We start from the raw sequence: 17,235 nt of genomic DNA, 5'->3' as shown, positions 1-17,235 counted from the left end.
CCCTTTTCATCTAGTTGAGCTCCCTTTAAGTTAATCATTCACCTTCTCTCAGTCCCCCTGCTTGCTCTCTCAAATTAATTCATACATGGATGATAGATGACTCTCTATTATTTTAAAATGAAAAAAAAAATATCCTGCATGTTCTGTCGCACTTGCTCTGATACTTTTAAATGGAAGCCATTGTGGCAAGAAAATAGCCAGTGTCGAACAAAAGCTACGGGAAAGTTCAATTTAAAGTTTGTGACACTCCTTGTGTGGGACAGAGGACTTTTTTTTCTTCAGCAGGGACAAGGAAGTTGGTTAAAGTTGGTGGGAAGATGGATGATGCTAAATACTGGAAGAGAATGCAAAACACTTCAGGATGGGACAATGAGGTCTACAAAGGAAGGGTTTAGATTAAAAGATATTCATTTGTTTGAATGGACCAGGCAAAAATTCAGACTTAAATCTGATCTGGGACATTGCTTCAAAATTGCTGTTGGTCTCACAGACCTTGAGCTATTGGCTATAATAGTTGGCACCAATTTCAGTGTCTAACTGTGCAAAGCTGGTAGAGACATACCCCAGTAAACTTGCAGCTGTGCCTGCTGTAAAAGGTGCTTCCACAAAGCATTGGCTGCAGGGGATGAATTAAAAAAATGCATTCCTCACTAAGGACATGTTTTATTTTCTTTTATTTCATGAACATGCCCCCATTTTCTGTTGGTCTTAACATGCATTATAATCTGAAGGTGCAATATGACAGAATGTGAAAGTTCAAGAGGTAAGAGGTAAGATACTATTAATCTGTTATAAAGGGACCAACAACACAAATCCTTCATGGATTTTTTTTTTCTTTGTAGTAAAGTTGCAACTTTGCTTTTCTCTGCTAAAAGCAGACCTGACTATGGGACAGAGAAAGTTGTTAGTTTACTACGCAAACTTTGGACGGCCCAGGGGGTTATAAGGTAGTAAAAGGGAGAGCAGAATGAAGATGGAGAGGGCCTCAGAAAACTTGGCTTGCCGTCGTCCTCTTTGGCTCCTGGAGGCACAGACAGAGACGGCAGTTGTTTTCCAGAGGGTTCAGAAAGCAACCATCAAGCGGACGGTGTGAAGGGACGACACGAAAACTCTGAAAAAATACTTAAAACCAAACGATGAAATTTGACACAAATCTGCCGTTCGTCTCCATTTTGCGTGTGTTCACAGATTTTATGTCCAAGAAAACTGTTAAAAGATCAAATCATCCCAACCAGATGCCACTAATTTGCTGAGTCAGCCCGCCTCAGATAAAAAAAAAATGAGATTTGAACTGAACCGTGTCAAATGCTGAAATAAATCAACATTCGCTCTGCTGTGTTTGCCCGAGCGCGTACGAGTAATTGGTGAGAATCATGTGGGTCAGTCAGGCAGGCTGACTCAAAAGACAGCTGAGGCTCGAGGTTGCAGTGGCTGGCATCTCCGACGGGGGGCGACGGCGAGCCGTTTTCTCCTCCTCCCCGCCTTCGGGATCTGCACCCACTCTCCTCTGAAAACCACACACGCTTGCGCGCTGGCGTCTCCATACATCCCAGTCTCTCTCCCATGTGACGGAGAGAAGCAGGGAGGGAGAGGAATGGGATTTTGCTTGAAGGCCAGACAATTAGTGGCTGTTGGAGGGAAGGCATAACACACAAAAAGGCTGGGAGAGAAGATCAGGACTATCGGAGGGGAGGCAGACTAACGGAGGACATCAGAGAAAGATGGCTTCTATTTGAATGTTGAATGGCCCCCAAGTCGGGGGGGAGCAAGTAGGGGGGAAAAAAATCTGCTCTATTACTTGACCACTACTAGCTTTAAATCCCTATGGAAGACCAAAAGTGCCCTATCAAATCAAATTGAAACATAAACCAATATTTATATTTTGATAAAATTGGAGGAACAAACATTAATAAATAAGTATATTTATGTGTCATTTAAATGTTTCTTGCCATTTATTTTGTAAAAATGTGACTTATTTATTCATATTTCTGCTTCTGTCTTGCATTATATCAAGACTTCTTTTCTTTCTGGCTTACTAATTAAAGTCAAAATGGACGGCTAGAAACAAGATGAGTGTTCTGAAGTTAAGATCCTGTGCAGGTCAGCCAATTAGACTCCAGGATGTATTTAACAAGCTGTAGTGACAGTTTAATTATGTCATAATAGACTGCTCCCAATTCCAGATTTAGGAAGATGTAGAGCTCTTATCTAGGCGGTTTTGATGCCACAACCAATTTATTTTGGATGCATAAAACGTTTTTCATGCAAGCACATTACAATTCACTGAAAGTTAGGCAACTCTACACATTAACGTCAAGGTTGCATGAACAAAAATAGAGTAACAGTCTTTGTATTTGTTGTTTCTCGTGTATCATTCCTAGCAAGCAGATACATAAAACAATTGGTTTAATACTGAACTAATTGAAAAAGGTGTTAGCAAATAATTCATAGGAAATTTAGTCAGGGATGGCATGATAGGTCCACCAAAATAAAAAAAAAAAAAAAAAAAAAAAAAAAAACACTGAGCGGAACAACAAAAAAGGATTTTATTTAGATTCAGCAATAGCTTAGCTTAAAATCTAAGTATTAAAAAAAACCTAAAAGTGAGATTATCAATAGCATACTTGATATGTTAAGGCATGTTTTTTAAAATATAACAATTGAATGTCCATTATTTCAAAGAGCAACTCAACCCAAATCTTGGCTTTGCTAAAGTAATAACCTTAAATAATAATAGTTATTAGCAGGTCATTGCTTGCCAAAACAAACAAACAAACAAACAAACAAACAAACAAACAAACAAAAAGTACTTTTGGCAAAAAATGACTTAGGCCAATATTTTAGGAAATGACAATAAAATATACTGGTATCGTCTGAGGGTGGCCATAAGCGCATAACAGTCATAAATTAATTACAAAATTAATAATCAATTTTGAAATTTCCCAAAGCGTTTTCAACATTGCTGCATAAAAAGTATTATGCATTGGGAACTGTCCAACTAATTCCAATTACCCCTCTCTACCGCCCCACGGTGGCGTTACTGCACCTAGTCATGCCCATGATTGCGCCATAGGCATGCTGGGATCGCGCATGGATATTACTTGCGCAAAATCTCAAAAAATACAAACAAAGAAAACCACAACAGTAGGAACCCCCACCTTGCTAGTGAACATTCTGCAGGGTTTATTAACATGTTACATCACAAAGGTTTCCACCGGAAGAGGTGGAAGGAAATTACACTTTCACGTGCTATTTCTAATAACCCCAAATTACCATTCTCTCTCTCTCTCTCTCTCTCTCTCTCTCTCTCCTGTGTGTATCTTGAATTGGGTCTATTTGAGCTCAACTCGAGCACGCGCACACACCTAGACACAAGCGCACATTCACTCACCCACAGAGAGAGAGAGAGAGAGAGAGAGAGAGAGAGGGAGCGAGAAAGTGGGGGACGGAGTGATGCTCTCCTGCCGGAGAACAGAACCTGACTCCGGCCAGCCAGTCATCAGCGGCAGCAGCGGCGGCAGCGCTGTCTTCCCCACCGTCAGCGCCACCGCCACCCGCCCCGCATACACACACCCGGACTGGTGAAACTGTCAATGAGAAAAGGAGTGTGTATCAGTCGCGGAGCAAATAAATTGGCTCAGGGTTTTTACAACAAGGACCCAAAGACCGGAGGGTACTCTGTATGCCGTCGGCGGCATGGCGGCGGGGGCAGAGAGAGAAAGAGAGAGAGAGAGAGACAGAGAGAGGCGTGCGCGCGCGTTTCCTCGCAGGAGCGGCGCTTTGGGACTGTGATGTCTGACGGACGCGGAGAGATGCTGTGAGCTCTGGTATTAGCAGAGCCAGCTGCGCACCCACCGAGCCGCTCTGTCCCCTCCCTCCCCGCATCTCATCCCCAGCATTCCTGCTCTCTCTCCCAAGCGCCGACCATTCGCTCAAAGAGGGGAATCGGCTCCACACGGCTCGCTCCGCTCACTCCGGCTTGCGTCCCGCGCGGAGATTTTGGCAGGTATGTGCGGCGGCGCAGCGCGTCCGGGGCGCTGGATGCGCGTTTTGCATGATGTGTTTAGAGGTGGGGTGGGGGTTGTGGATGGGAGACCGGTGACTGGTTGGACTTTGTTGTATTTCTTCTTCTTCTTCTTCTTCTTCTTGTTGCTTCCCTCCCCCTGCCCCTGTGGCCCTGTGAGTGCTTTAATGAAACGTTATCTGAGAAGGATGCGGGCATCATCTGTCGATGCAGCCGACGTGAGAAATACAACAGTGCGAGGTGGCGTTCATATCCGTGCCAGCTGTTGCAGTTTTATCCCCGATTTGCACAGCTTGGTCCCCCCACCGCCCCCACCCGAAAAAAATAAAATCAAATAAAAAAACACACTGTCGATCTCACAAAATTCCCACCTCTCTCCCTTTGCCGCCGCTTCTTCTGCATAACGTGGCCACAACACGGGCGCATGTGATCAAGCTGTTTGTGTCACACCGAACCAAATTACCCTCGATCCCGTCAAGACAGCCCAAGAAATAATATGCTGATGGATGGAGGGAGACAATCTGTTGTGCTACTGGCTTGCTTCCTAAGCTGCAGGCGGATATTCCTCTATTTGGAAATGGACCACTCAGGCAGAATGAAGCTAAGGATGGGCGTGAGGGCAATATGATCTGAGGATGCACACACCCTCCTCTTGCTCAGCTCTCACTTGATGTATATGCTGCTCTTCAGCAAGCAAATGCATGCGTGAAAGCAGTCATGCAAGGAGGCATGGCTGCGTGGCACATGTGTGTTTCATGCACGGCTGCACAACACAGATGCACATTTGTGCACACAGCCACATTATTTTTCCATTTATTTATTTTTTGTACCTCCTCCTCATCCACACTCGACCATAATCCATAATCGTATGCTCTGGAGACATGACGTAACACATAATCTTGTCTCATCTATATGCATCAATTTCTAAAAGGTTTGCAGAAAAGCTCTCTTGTCTCAGCCAGAAGGGAAATGGGAACAAACAGTCCTCCACAGCACGGCAGCACACAAGTGCTAGGAGCATGATGAGCTTAAATTGGCTTACTCGGGGGTTCGCATCAGTCGACGCACAACCAGCCATACGCTGCTGCGAGTGGAAATAGGCTAGCATGCTTCCGACTCACACTTTTTTTCTTTTTTGTTTGCTCCAAAGGGGAGTGGCGACGATAGTACATGCTGTACAGGTGTTAAACTGTGGAGCGCACTGCTGATCGCAAGAGGAGAAGACGAGGGGGGAAACTCTGGATGTTAATGCAAGACCCTTTTTTTAAAAAAGAAAAGAAAATGCACAGGGAGTGCTTTTACTAACCCCTTTTCACCTGCTTCTCTCAGTCCAAACCCAGAAAAGGGTGAAACGGGACAGATGGTTTCAGAGAGCCACTAGAATCCTGAGATTTATTTCATCACATGAGCCACTCGTCTCTTGACCTGTCAGGACCGCTATGAAAAAAGGTTAGGCTGGTGAAAAATGAATCCAAGAAGATGCCTATCATTTAATGCAGACCAGAGTGGCCGTTCCATTGACCTAGAATCTGATAACTGTGTTGGTTATGAGCAATAATCTTGTGACAGCAGAGAAAAGGATACATAGTAACTTGAGTTAAAAAAAGAAAAACAGCGAGTTTTTGTAGTGCTACCTTTAACATATATTGGTTATTTTAATCTTAATGCATAGACCTAAGCTAAAGATTAAACACCTGCTAAATTTAGTGGTCAGGTTGTTTTAAGAAACTGTAGTTCTTCAGAACATCTACATTTCTCTTGTTTTGTAAGGAAATTAGTTGTTTTTTTTAGCAAGTGCAGCAACAGGTGGGGAAGGTGAAACCCTGTGCCACTCTATGCTCCAAACAGTTTAGAGAAAACCTCATTGATTGATTATCTACACTGGAGTTTCCTTAAAAATGACTTTCAGCACATAGGGCCAATATGACCTGAATGATTTGTTTTCAGCCCTGACTTTTGAAACCCCTAGTACAGAACGGTACAGTACATCATGCCTTTTAATTTTAATTCACAGTTGCACATGTAGCGTTCTGTATTTCAATCCCAGAGAGATTATCTAGAATGTAAGAACAAAGAATATTTAATGTACATTGCAGACAAAGCCACAGTCTCTGATGGGCTGAGGCTGTACTATTGCAACTTATTCTCTGGAAACCAATTTTCACTTTCCACTTATCTCCACTGATAGGATTCCGAATGAGTTCTGCCGAGAAGAGAATCTACTCAAATTGTGCTCAAGTTTCCCCGTTTTAACCAAATATGCTGCAGAGTCGTCCTACAGAGGCGTGTCTGCAGATCCGACGGTAGTTCATGTTAAAATACTCGTGACCGGGGATGTGGGGATCCAGTTATTTGTCATTCCCCTTTCTTAATTCTTGCATCATTACTCTCTAATGGGATGATACAGGCAATACCTCGTGGGCATTAGTAAGTCATTTGAGCATCAACTCTGGCTCACGAGGAGGATGGACGCTTCATTTGTCAAACCTCAACATGCAGATGTCGGGGTGTTGGCTGTGCGAAATGACAAGCAGCCCCCCAATTGGTGATCACCACTCGTTAAACACAGGTTTTTTTTTTCTCATCAGTTTGTCCAGACAGAGTCATATCTCACATACCACAGTCAAGCATAATAGCACATATTAGGAGCTTCACAGCAGAGTGTGATAAGCACATACCGTCAGAGATCCCAATTAATATGAAAGTAGGACTGGACAATAAATCAATAACGATATATATATCGTGGTAGCGACGTTATTGATATCAATAGATAATACATCCCAATGGAATATTCAACTAGAAACCAAAGCTGCACAGCATTCTGGGGGATGTAGGCAGAGGAAAGGCTTTAGCTTCTCGACCGCTTTCAGTCAGCTGAACAAGTTGGGTGGCGTCAACTACCTCATCCATTGTTTGGTTACCTAGCAACAACCTGTTGAGTAGCCGGCGCAGCAGCAGTTTAAGGTTTTCGCCACCGTGCCTCATAGCTGCTTAACAATAAAGCAGCTATGACAATAAAAAGCGATGTCTAGAGGTGACATCGCTTCGGTCTGTCCATCTGCTGCATCTCAAGTAAGGATTTAAGGGCCGGGTATTTTGTTAGAACGCCCTGACATCCAGTCGCTTTCCAGGTCAGAGGTCCTCAAGAGCTACTCTCCTGCAACTTTTAGATGCATCCCTTTTTCCAACGCTCCTGAATTGTTGCTGAATTCTCTGAATCAGCAGGTCATTCATAGGCCTAGTAACGAGCCATTCGATTCAGGTGTGTTAAAGAAGGGACACATCTGAAGGTTTCTGAAAAGTAGCTCTCGAAGACCAGAACTTGGGTTGCCTTTCGATGGTGCCATACTCGTCCATTTTCAGAAGACAGGTGGAACAGGTGTGTTTGAAGTGTTAAAAGGCTCATATAGTGAGTTTTTAAATAAAATCTGATTCGTCACCTTTAGAAGTCACCCCTGTCAGGTGCTAAATAATGTTAATCGGTTTTATCAGAGTAAAGGTGGTCGGGTGCAGATGTTTTTAGTTGTACGTTTTCCTTACGTTCCATTGCTATACACTATTTTGTTGTGTTTTATCACATGAAATCCAAGAAAAATACTTTGCAGTTCGTGGTTGTAACGTGACAAAAAATGTTCAATTAGCAAGACGTTGTAAAGGAAGCTCAACCTGGTTTCTAAACCTTGATATTTAAAGGCCAGGACCATTGTTACATCCTTATAACATTGAAAGAGACAGAAGGACCTAATACCAAATTCAGTTTTAACGAGACGTTTGCTGTCGTATCTGTCTACATCATTTATTCTGTTTTGCTAAATGAAAAAAGAAAACATTTGCAGATGGTGCGTTGCATCACCTTGTAATATCACAGAATATTTATTTTGTTTTCTGTCAGTTTATATTCATTGCTAATGTATGACATTCTCCTTTTTAGGTTTTACATTTTACTTGTTAGTTAAGCTTACTGGTATTCAGTTTGATAAGAAGAAAGATGACATTGTAACTTATTAGTGTAAGAAAGTAAAAAAAAAAAAGGAAAAAAAAATTCATCTCCAGGAAATGCATGCTTCCTTTCATAGTGTTTAATATTTTGTGCAGATTGGGACTACTGTGCCTGTAACTGTAGAACAGCAAAAAAATAAAAAGAATCAGCGTTTTCTTTGGCAGCTTTAAAAAAAATTACACAAACTTGGAAGCCCTTTCAAGAAAAATAAATAATCCATCAGATTTTATGTGCATTTCAAATATACTAATGGATCAACATCATCACGATGCATCCCCCACCCCCCTACCTCGTGTTTGCTTTCAGCGTCTAGCTTATGTTGCACGATATAAGTCAAAGGTTTATCACGCAAATATACAATTAATTTGAGATCCCCAGGAGCTCTGATGGAAACAGTTGAGGCAATCTGTGGACATATGCTGCTCATGGGTGGACTGTTTTAGATCATGACCCATCAGCTGCAGAAAGGCTGCCTCTGGCTATACGCCAGTATGTGAGTAAGTAAGCTGAGTCAGGAAACTCCTGCTACCAACTATGGATGCTTTTATTCATTCATTTTGGATTGCAAAAAAAAAAAAGAAACCCTCAATAGATGCCAACATTTGACTTGTATTGTTAATTAGGAGGGCTTTAACGACTTTGTTAATATTTGGACGACAGCTTGAGTAAACTACATGTAGATATATCTGAGTTTTAGAGACATGAATTCATTCCAGATTCAGTCTATCATGCAGTGGCTGCGAAAAACAACAAGAAAAAAAATCCGAACATAAACCAGTAACCAGTATTTTTACGTTCTGTCAGCTAATGCATCGTCCTTCTTCTGAGCCCTACAATAATAGCTACCTGTGAAGCTGCATTTCACAGCTCATTTGAAGTGAGCATCTCTCTGTGGTCATGAGACTGTAGACAGATCAAGCTCTAAAGCCCAGAACTAATGCAGAGCAGCTGTCAGATCCTCTGAACAACACAACATCCCTCTTTTTTTTTCTTTCTTTTTGACTCAGTTGACCAGTTGCAATCTAAAAACACACACACACACCTCTCAGAGCTGCCCGGAGCTGACTGAAGCTTAAACAAATGCATGACTCAATGCCTCTTTTTTTTTTTTTTTTCCCCAAGTATTGAAAGATTGTTATTTTCTCTTCTGTTCAACTATATTGTAAGCGTAGGTGCTGAACCGTACTAATTAAACTAATTGGAACATCAAGCGTTCGACAGTGTAAGTGAATCACCACTTTAATTAGTAATGACGCCCACATCTTTCATTCCAAGTCAGTATGTGGCAAACATAAATGTGCATTGTGTCTTAACTCAAAGCCAAACTTTTTTTCTTTTTCTATGCTTCTAAGTTTAATATAACATCTTAAAAACAAAAGGATGTAATAAAAGTCTGAGTGTATAAATCTAAAATATCACCTTAAACATTCCTTATTAAACCAAATTCAAACTTTCACATTAAAGCATATTGTTGCTGTCTGTACTGCAGACACTTACAACAGTATTGTTGCGCTGAAGCCATTAGAATTATTGGCCAGCTTCTTGCTCTTAAAGCTGAATACATCAATGTAGCCACTGGCTGTATTGACCTTTAGTGACACATGCACACATACTTGATTGAACGCAGCGTGACGTTTTTCACTTTAAGTTTTAAAGTGCCTTTAGCATGTAACCAATCAGTTTTGATCTAATTTCGAGTTTAGTGCATTTTGTACAAAATTGTACTTCATATTTAACTGTAGGAAAAGCTTAAAAAGCTGCAAATTAGTATTTTTCTTCACACTTCAAATGATTCTGTATGTTTTTGGGGAAAAAAAAACACTCAACGAGGGACAATAACAAAGATTTCGGTCATGGCATTTTCCTCAGTTATACCGTTATTTAAAATTACAGGGTAATAACTTTGATGAATGGAAATGATATATTTTAAGAGTGTTGCAGGTACAGTGGGGAAAGACTTGGACTCGAGTTACACTGGAGTGGACAAAGCAAACACTTGAGGCGGTTAATAGATAATAAAAACATGTTTATGCTAGCTGTAGCGACATAACATTCAAACTAATCGCTGTATTGTCGATTAAATGATATGTTGTTTTCTTAAATTACAACTTCTTTCTCTCTTGCTGATAGGCTAGCTCTGCCACCACAAAAAACGTCTGGATTATTTAAACTTCCTGTTCATACAGAAAGTCAACATTTTCTGACATTGACTCCCTAAGCAGGGCCTTGCACATTCTGTTGTGATTTATAGCTCTGGAACATGTTTAGTGTTCAGACTTGACAACAAAGCGTTTAAATTTAGATTTAGAACATGATTGTCTGCTAATATTAAAATTTTCTCTCTCTGTTTTAGAGAGAAAACAAAACTCTAAACCAGAGATAGGGAAGAAATAAGCACTTTGATTTATTACTTGTCTTAATGTTCTGCTGTCTTTCTTTGAGAATAAATACATTTTTATTTTTGTTCTATATTGGATAAATATCATGCTTCATAAGTTTTAAGCATATTTTAGTGTAGCTGGTAACAGTGTTTGTATGTTGATTTTTAAAGAGGATGTTTTATGCATTTCCCAAGCACACAGTGCCACTTTGTAGCACAACCAAGCAACTGTGTTACTTGGAAATACTGCTTAAATCAAAAAATAACTTTTTATTTTTCTCTGATGCTTTAAAATTGGAAGCTCCAACTCTTTCCAACTATACCACCATACCACCAACCATACCACCATATGCTGATATCATTGTTATGATATCAGCATATCATAACAACAACATTATGCAAACAGTACAGTTTGAATTCGTATCCAGGAGAAAGGTTATAGATTTTATACATTCCATGGATTTAATGACTTGAAGCAAAAGTCTTGAGACTAGATTTTAACACTGGATTTAGGCTCCAATCAGTAGATACCATCTTGCAAACTCGAACTGTAATAGGTGGGTTTTAAAAATGTACATATGTTTGAACTTTGTATTTACTCTTGCATGAACCATTTTCCTTTTGTTATTTTTTTTGTCTTACAGAGAACTGTTCTTTTTCCTGTGGAAGGCAACTGGATTTAAAAGTCTTTCAGCCTCTGGACAAACTGTGGTTCTGGTGATTTTGAACTGGGCTTCTGTTCTGTCATTCAGCGCCTGAATATGCTCGGCTTGCCCATGCTCCGTTACAAGCCAACCTCTTCTTTCACCCGATGATAAAAACAATCCACAGGATTGCCATCCATGGTTTCTGCGCTAATCAAGACTGTGTTATTCTATATTGAAAAGATTTGCAAAGGAATGTTTACAAAGAAATTGGCAAACCCAATTAAGAAGAAAGAAAGAAGTGAAAATAAAGAGCCCAAATTAGCCGCTGATTTGCAAGCACATAATCAAACTCTCTCAACCACTTTAAAGACAACTGTCAAAAAGATTTCCAAATGCTCTTCGGCACGTAACATATCGCTTGAAGAGGACGACGGAAAGAACGACTGCTCATCGTTGTCACCCACTTTCAGCTATCGTGTAGCTATAGCAAATGGACTCCCAAAAAGTTCTCTTTTTTTAAATAATAATGAAAGTATCTTTCCTGAGGTTCTTTCGATTGACAGCAGTTACTCTGAATCCTTGAGTGAGACAAAACCTGTCCGGAGACTAGATGAGCATAAATCACACACTATGCCAGTAAGACGAAACAGGAAGAGCCTCATCAGTTTAGCTCCCTCTGATGGCAGTTCGGAGGGGGAACGGGTGGAACGCTCTAGTTTACATACGCTTAGGCTGGGGGCTCTACGCAAGTTAAGGAAATGGAAAAAGAGCCAGGAATGTGTCTCCTCAGACTCCGACGTGAGCAATTGGAGGAAAACCCTGGGCATACGAAGCAAATCTCTGGACCGTGCTGGACGACAACAAAAGAGCTCTACCCTAGAGCCTGGCTCTTCCTCAACAGGTTGCATCAGTCAGACGCAAGATGTAATGGAAATGATTTTTAAGGAGCTTCAGGGGATCAGTCAGATAGAAACTGAACTATCTGAGCTTCGTGGCCATGTAAATGCCCTTAAGAGCTCAATTGATGAGATCTCCAGCAGTGTGGAGGTAGTTCAGAGTGAAATTGAACAGCTTAGATCAGGATTTGTCCAGTCAAGAAGGGAAACAAGGGATATCCATGACTACATTAAACAGATTAGCCACCAGGCTAATAATTCAACCTTGCGGTTTCTCAATGTTCCTGAAGAGAGATCAGAAAAGACAGAGAGTGTAATATACAAAATATTGAAAGAGAAAATGGGTTTCACAGATGCCCATAAAACAATTAAAATTGAGCTCGCTCACAGGTTAGGGCAACAAAGAGAATGTTCTAATGCAAAGCCTCGTCCTATTATTGTCATTTTTGCAACACCCCAAGACAGAGACGTAGTCCTTAAGAAATGCTACAAACTCAAAGGTACAGGGATTACAGTATCTACTGATAGTTTAACAAATGATGGAAAAGACAGGAAAGACAAAACAATGTCATCCTCTCAAACATATGAAAGTATGGATATAAAAGTCTCAGGAAAGGAGAAAGTAGTAGAAAGTGACGACTGGGATTCAATGGACAGTGATAAAGAGCTGGATGAGTTAAGCAGGAATAAATATGCAATGGTTATTTCAAAGCCTGTTCACAAGTCCAAATCAGAGAAGAGGCGGTCCCATGACCACAGCAGGTCAGGAGACGTAGCAGGCTACTCAGGAACAGTCCACTATGCTGACGACTCGTACTATGACACAGACAAGCATGCAAAGGCTTACTACTCTGATATGACCCCCGGATGGCTTTCTCAGAGTGATTATTCAACTCCAAAACTTAGTCGTTCAGAGTCTGACTGTTCAAAACTTTGCCAGTCGTACTCTGAAGATTTTTCAGAAAGTCAATACTTCACACGAGCAAATGGTGGCTCCCTCCTCTCCTCCTCAGATCAAGAACTGTGGCAGAGAAAACAAGAGGACATGGCCTCCTCTTGGTATGCTAGTCCCAGCCATCCTCATGATAGTCAAACATATGAACATAATGAGGTTGAGACTACAGAAACTATTGATAGTGGGGTTAGCAACGGACTTGTCTGCATGTCTGGGGATAGAAGCCACTACAGTGGCTCACAGGTATCATTACAAGGTGATCTTTCACCATGGAAAGACTGGCATCATTTGGAGCAAGGAGCTGACTCTGGCTTAGAAGCTTCAATAGAGGTCAGTAGCCCTTTTGACCCATCAACTATTCCTGGATTTCCAGAGAACATTACCAAGTGTCAGGAGGTTGATTTGCAGTTTGAAGGAGATGAGGAGTTTATGATGCTTGACAGAGAAACTTCTTTACCTCCTATCACCACCCATATTATTCCTCCCATCACAGAACGGGAAGCTGTCAAGACTTCTTCCAGGCAGTCAAGGGAAGGATGTAAGGTGATCGCAAAAGAAAGCACAAAGATATCATCAAAAGAAGCCTCTAAAGCTGCAGCAAAAGTGACGCCCAAATCAAGTAAAGTCACTACTCCTAAAGAGGAGACATCTAAAATATCGGCAAAAGAAAACACAAAGGTTTCTGCTAAAGGTTCATCTAAAGTGACATCTAAAGCGTCCCCTAAAGAATTACAGAAAGAAACATTAAAATCAGCTGTTAAAGAAAGCTCTCAAGTCGTCCATAAAGACAATTCTAAATTTATACCCAAAGAAACCACTAAGCCTATAGGTAAGGAAGTATCTAAAGTGACATCAAAGTTAAGTTCCATTGAAACTGCTAAGGTCACTCCTAAAGCAATCTCAAAAGACAGCCCTGTAATCACACCTAGAGAAAGCCCTAAAGAGTCACCGAAAGAGAGCCCTAAAATAACTCCAATTGATACCCCTGTCTTGACTCCAGATTCAACCCCTAGAGAGTCCCCTAAAGAATCCCCTAAAGTCATTCCTAAGGAATCCCCCAAAGTCATTCCTAAGGAATCCCCCAAAGTCATTCCTAAGGAATCCCCTAAAGTCATTCCTAAGGAATCCCCTAAAGTCATTCCTAAGGAATCCCCTAAAGTCATTCCTAAGGAATCCCCCAAAGTCATTCCTAAAGAATCCCCCAAAGTAATTGCTAAAGAACCCCAGAAAGTCATTTCTAAAGAGGGTGTAAAGGCTGTTACTAAAGAAGTTACCAAAGAAGCTTTAAAACCACCCCCAAAAGAGGTTCCAAAAGAGGTGGCTAAAGCGCCACCTAAGGAAACAACTACAGTACCCACTCAGGAGGTTTCTAAGATTCCACCTAAGGAAGTTTCAAACATAGCTCCTAAAGAGCCTTCTAAAGTGACCCCCAAAGAGCCTTCTAAAGTATCTCCAACAGATGTTTCCTTGGTAGCACCTAAATCAGTTTCTAAAGATGTTGCCAAGGAACCCTCAAAAACAGGTGCCAGTGAAAAATTCCCTGAACTTGATGTTAATCATAGCTTTCACCAGGCTCCGAGCAAGTCCTCAAGTATGTACCGTAGCCAGAGTGAGATACGAACAGAGAAAGTGGAGGAGGTTCCAAAAACCTGGAGTAGTAGACTTAGTATCGATCTAAGTGAAAAGTCCTTTGGCTTTGGCTTTGGATCCACTCTCCAAAGAGCTAAGTCTGCTCTGGAGGTTGTTTGGAAATCTGGCTCCCAAGGCACCCCTGCTCCTCCAGAGGAACAAACAAACTCTTCTTCCTCATTCATGGGGCGTTTTCGAACACTCTCCACCTCTACTGCAAATAATTCCCCTGCTGCAACAGAACCGGATGTTCGTGCGGAACCTGTCTTCAGCAAGGCAGAGGAGGAAAATACAAGTGCAGAAACAGGAGAGCTATCTGTGGACAGTGAGACTCACTACGTTGAAGTGATGGAGCAGGTACTAGCTAACCTGGAAAACAGGACTAATGTTAACGAGAACCAGGACACGGACGAGCTTGCACAGGAATGTGAGACTTCTCAGGACTATGATGTGTCTGATGACATTGAGCCCTCTCAAGACAATGATGCCTCGCAGGATCTTGAGGCGTTGCACGATTTGGAGGCCCCGGGTGATTTTGATGCAAGTAATGAAACCCGAGTTTTGGAGTATGATTGCAGCTTGGATGATCAGTACGAAGAAGAGTACAGTGAGGATTATGACAACCAACTCACCGAGGACACTGCTGAATACGATGCAATGGTTGAGTATGTGGATGTTGAAGAGCCTGATGAGACTGAGGATAACGATGTAACAGAGGAGATGGAAGAGGGTGCAGAAGAGTTGTATGAGGTAGAGGAAATAGCCGAGGAGGCTGTTGAAGTCTCTGAAATAGAGGAACAACAACAACAACAACAAGAGGATGAAAACAAGAATGTTCCAGAGGAGAAGCCGGTGGAGACGCCACCCAAGAAGCGTGTTCGACCCACATTCAAGGAGGCAGCACTGAGAGCCTACAGGAAACAGATGGCTGAACTGGAGCAGCAGATTCTGGCAGGAGGTATGACTTTTCCCTTCTTAACCTTTATTATACCATCACTTTGATTTTTTTTTTAAGTTCATGAAGCCTCAAAAAAGTTGTAGTATGTCTATAATTTAAAGTTACTGAAAAGTGAGAACCCCAACTAAATCTTAGTTATGCATTCAAATTGTCTTCAAGTTTTGTACTTACTTATTAGGTAAGTACATACAGTATATATACATACATACTGACAAAAGGAAGAAACTGTTGATTAAGACTTATTTTTTAGAGGTAATGTGAAAGTGGGTTAGCTTGAATGCAGAAAACACTGCTTGTATGTAATTTGAACCTGAACCATTTATTGAGTCCTCAGCATTCTGTGGTCATAAGAAAAGTTACAAGGATATATTTGAAATCTCACAATGTTGATCTGGTGCATTTACAACAAGTTGCACAATGGCATCAGTCAAAATTATAATGTTGATTGCTAAAGAAATTACCTGGCAGGAGTGTTTTTTAATTAAAACCAAGTCATCGAGCTTGAGTGTCATTTTTGCAAGGGGTACATTCAACTTGTGGGCTCCTTAACATAACTATTTCAAAAGTAATGCAGGAAGGAAACCTCTATGGGATGTAAATCTAATAAATGACCATTATGTATGGTATGAATTGTTGATAATTTTACATGTTTTAGTGAAATCAGTAGTAATCTTACAGTTGATAAACCTTTTGAGTTGAAAGACTTAAAAGAGATAGCTATGTGTTACAGGCACCTTTTCTTTTTTAGATTAATGCTTTATAGTTTGTTACTGAAAGAGTAAAGCTAAAAGCGCCATTGTGACTGTTGCCCAAATGAATATTCAGACAAACGTAACTACCCTTCTAGCAGAAGATTTTAATAACATAAGCAAGAGATTATCATATACCTTATGTGATCTTATAATATTCACCTTTTGCCCTTAATTTAATGGTGGGCCACTTTTCTAATTCATCTGGTTGCATTAAGCTTTTGTCTCTCTCCAGCCTTTCTTACCTTAAATCAAGATGCAGTATGGATGACAAGGTCAAGTTTAACAAATAAAATTGACTCATTGATGAAACTGTTTTCAACAGGGCATGAAAAAAAAACCTTCCGCTACGAAATTTTCTGTTCCTGCTGCAGATCAGAAGTCCTTGACCCACCTGGTCCCACCATGATACTCACAGTAAGGTAGTTTAGGTCAGCAATACAGCTTGCAAATCAAATCTCGCTATTTATGCTGGGTCCCGCATGTTTTCTTTGGTACAAAATATTTCTGTCTTTAGCGCTACAGGAGTTTGTTGTCACACGTCGAACACAACTAATACTTATCAAAAATTCTTTCAGCTCCTTTTACGATACCATCAGTGCCTCTCGGCTGCCCCACTCTCCAGTTTCTGTCTCATTTCTTTCAATCAATTTTGAAGTCCAGTACTTACAATATATGATGCTGGGAAATTGTTCTGTCCCTTTGTACTGCCTGAAAAAATAAAATGTTCCTCTGTTACTTTACACACTTATCCTGGCAAGTTATTGCAGCCTTTATTTTTTTAAATATATTTTTCCTTTAATAGATTACTTTATGGCTTTAATTGAATTGTAAACAATATTAGAATGAAACCCAAAATTATTCAGACCCCTGGTCACTATGTTTCCTTTGACTAAAAGTTATAGGTTTTGTTTTTAGTAATGTCCAAAAAAAGGTTTATTTCACTGATCGTTTACTAAGAATTTTTGTTTTTGTAAATAAACATAAATATATTTTC

At 40.8% G+C, this 17,235-nt stretch overlaps 1 protein-coding gene across 3 annotated transcripts in view; it reads left to right on the top strand.

Annotated features, from left to right (window-relative positions):
• Window positions 1–3,355: 3,355 nt before the first annotated feature.
• LOC103136024 (unc-13 homolog C (C. elegans)) overlaps window positions 3,356–17,235 on the top strand; it is a 126,059-nt gene continuing 112,179 nt past the window's right edge. For 2 of the 3 annotated variants that reach the window (XM_016669976.1, XM_016669975.1), the window contains exons 1-2: window positions 3,356–4,006; window positions 11,049–15,489. In XM_016669976.1, the coding sequence (XP_016525462.1) occupies window positions 11,247–15,489 (4,243 nt within the window). In that variant the 5' untranslated portion in view covers window positions 3,356–4,006; window positions 11,049–11,246. The remainder of the gene's footprint in view (window positions 4,007–11,048; window positions 15,490–17,235) is intronic. The other variant, XM_016669977.1, reaches the window with a different exon arrangement.

The sequence above is a fragment of the Poecilia formosa genome, unplaced genomic scaffold (assembly GCF_000485575.1).
Source record: "Poecilia formosa unplaced genomic scaffold, Poecilia_formosa-5.1.2 Scaffold29, whole genome shotgun sequence".
Classification (NCBI taxonomy): domain Eukaryota; kingdom Metazoa; phylum Chordata; class Actinopteri; order Cyprinodontiformes; family Poeciliidae; genus Poecilia; species Poecilia formosa.
The sequence above is the reverse complement of the archived record's forward strand: the minus strand, read 5'-3'. Positions and strand labels throughout refer to the sequence as shown.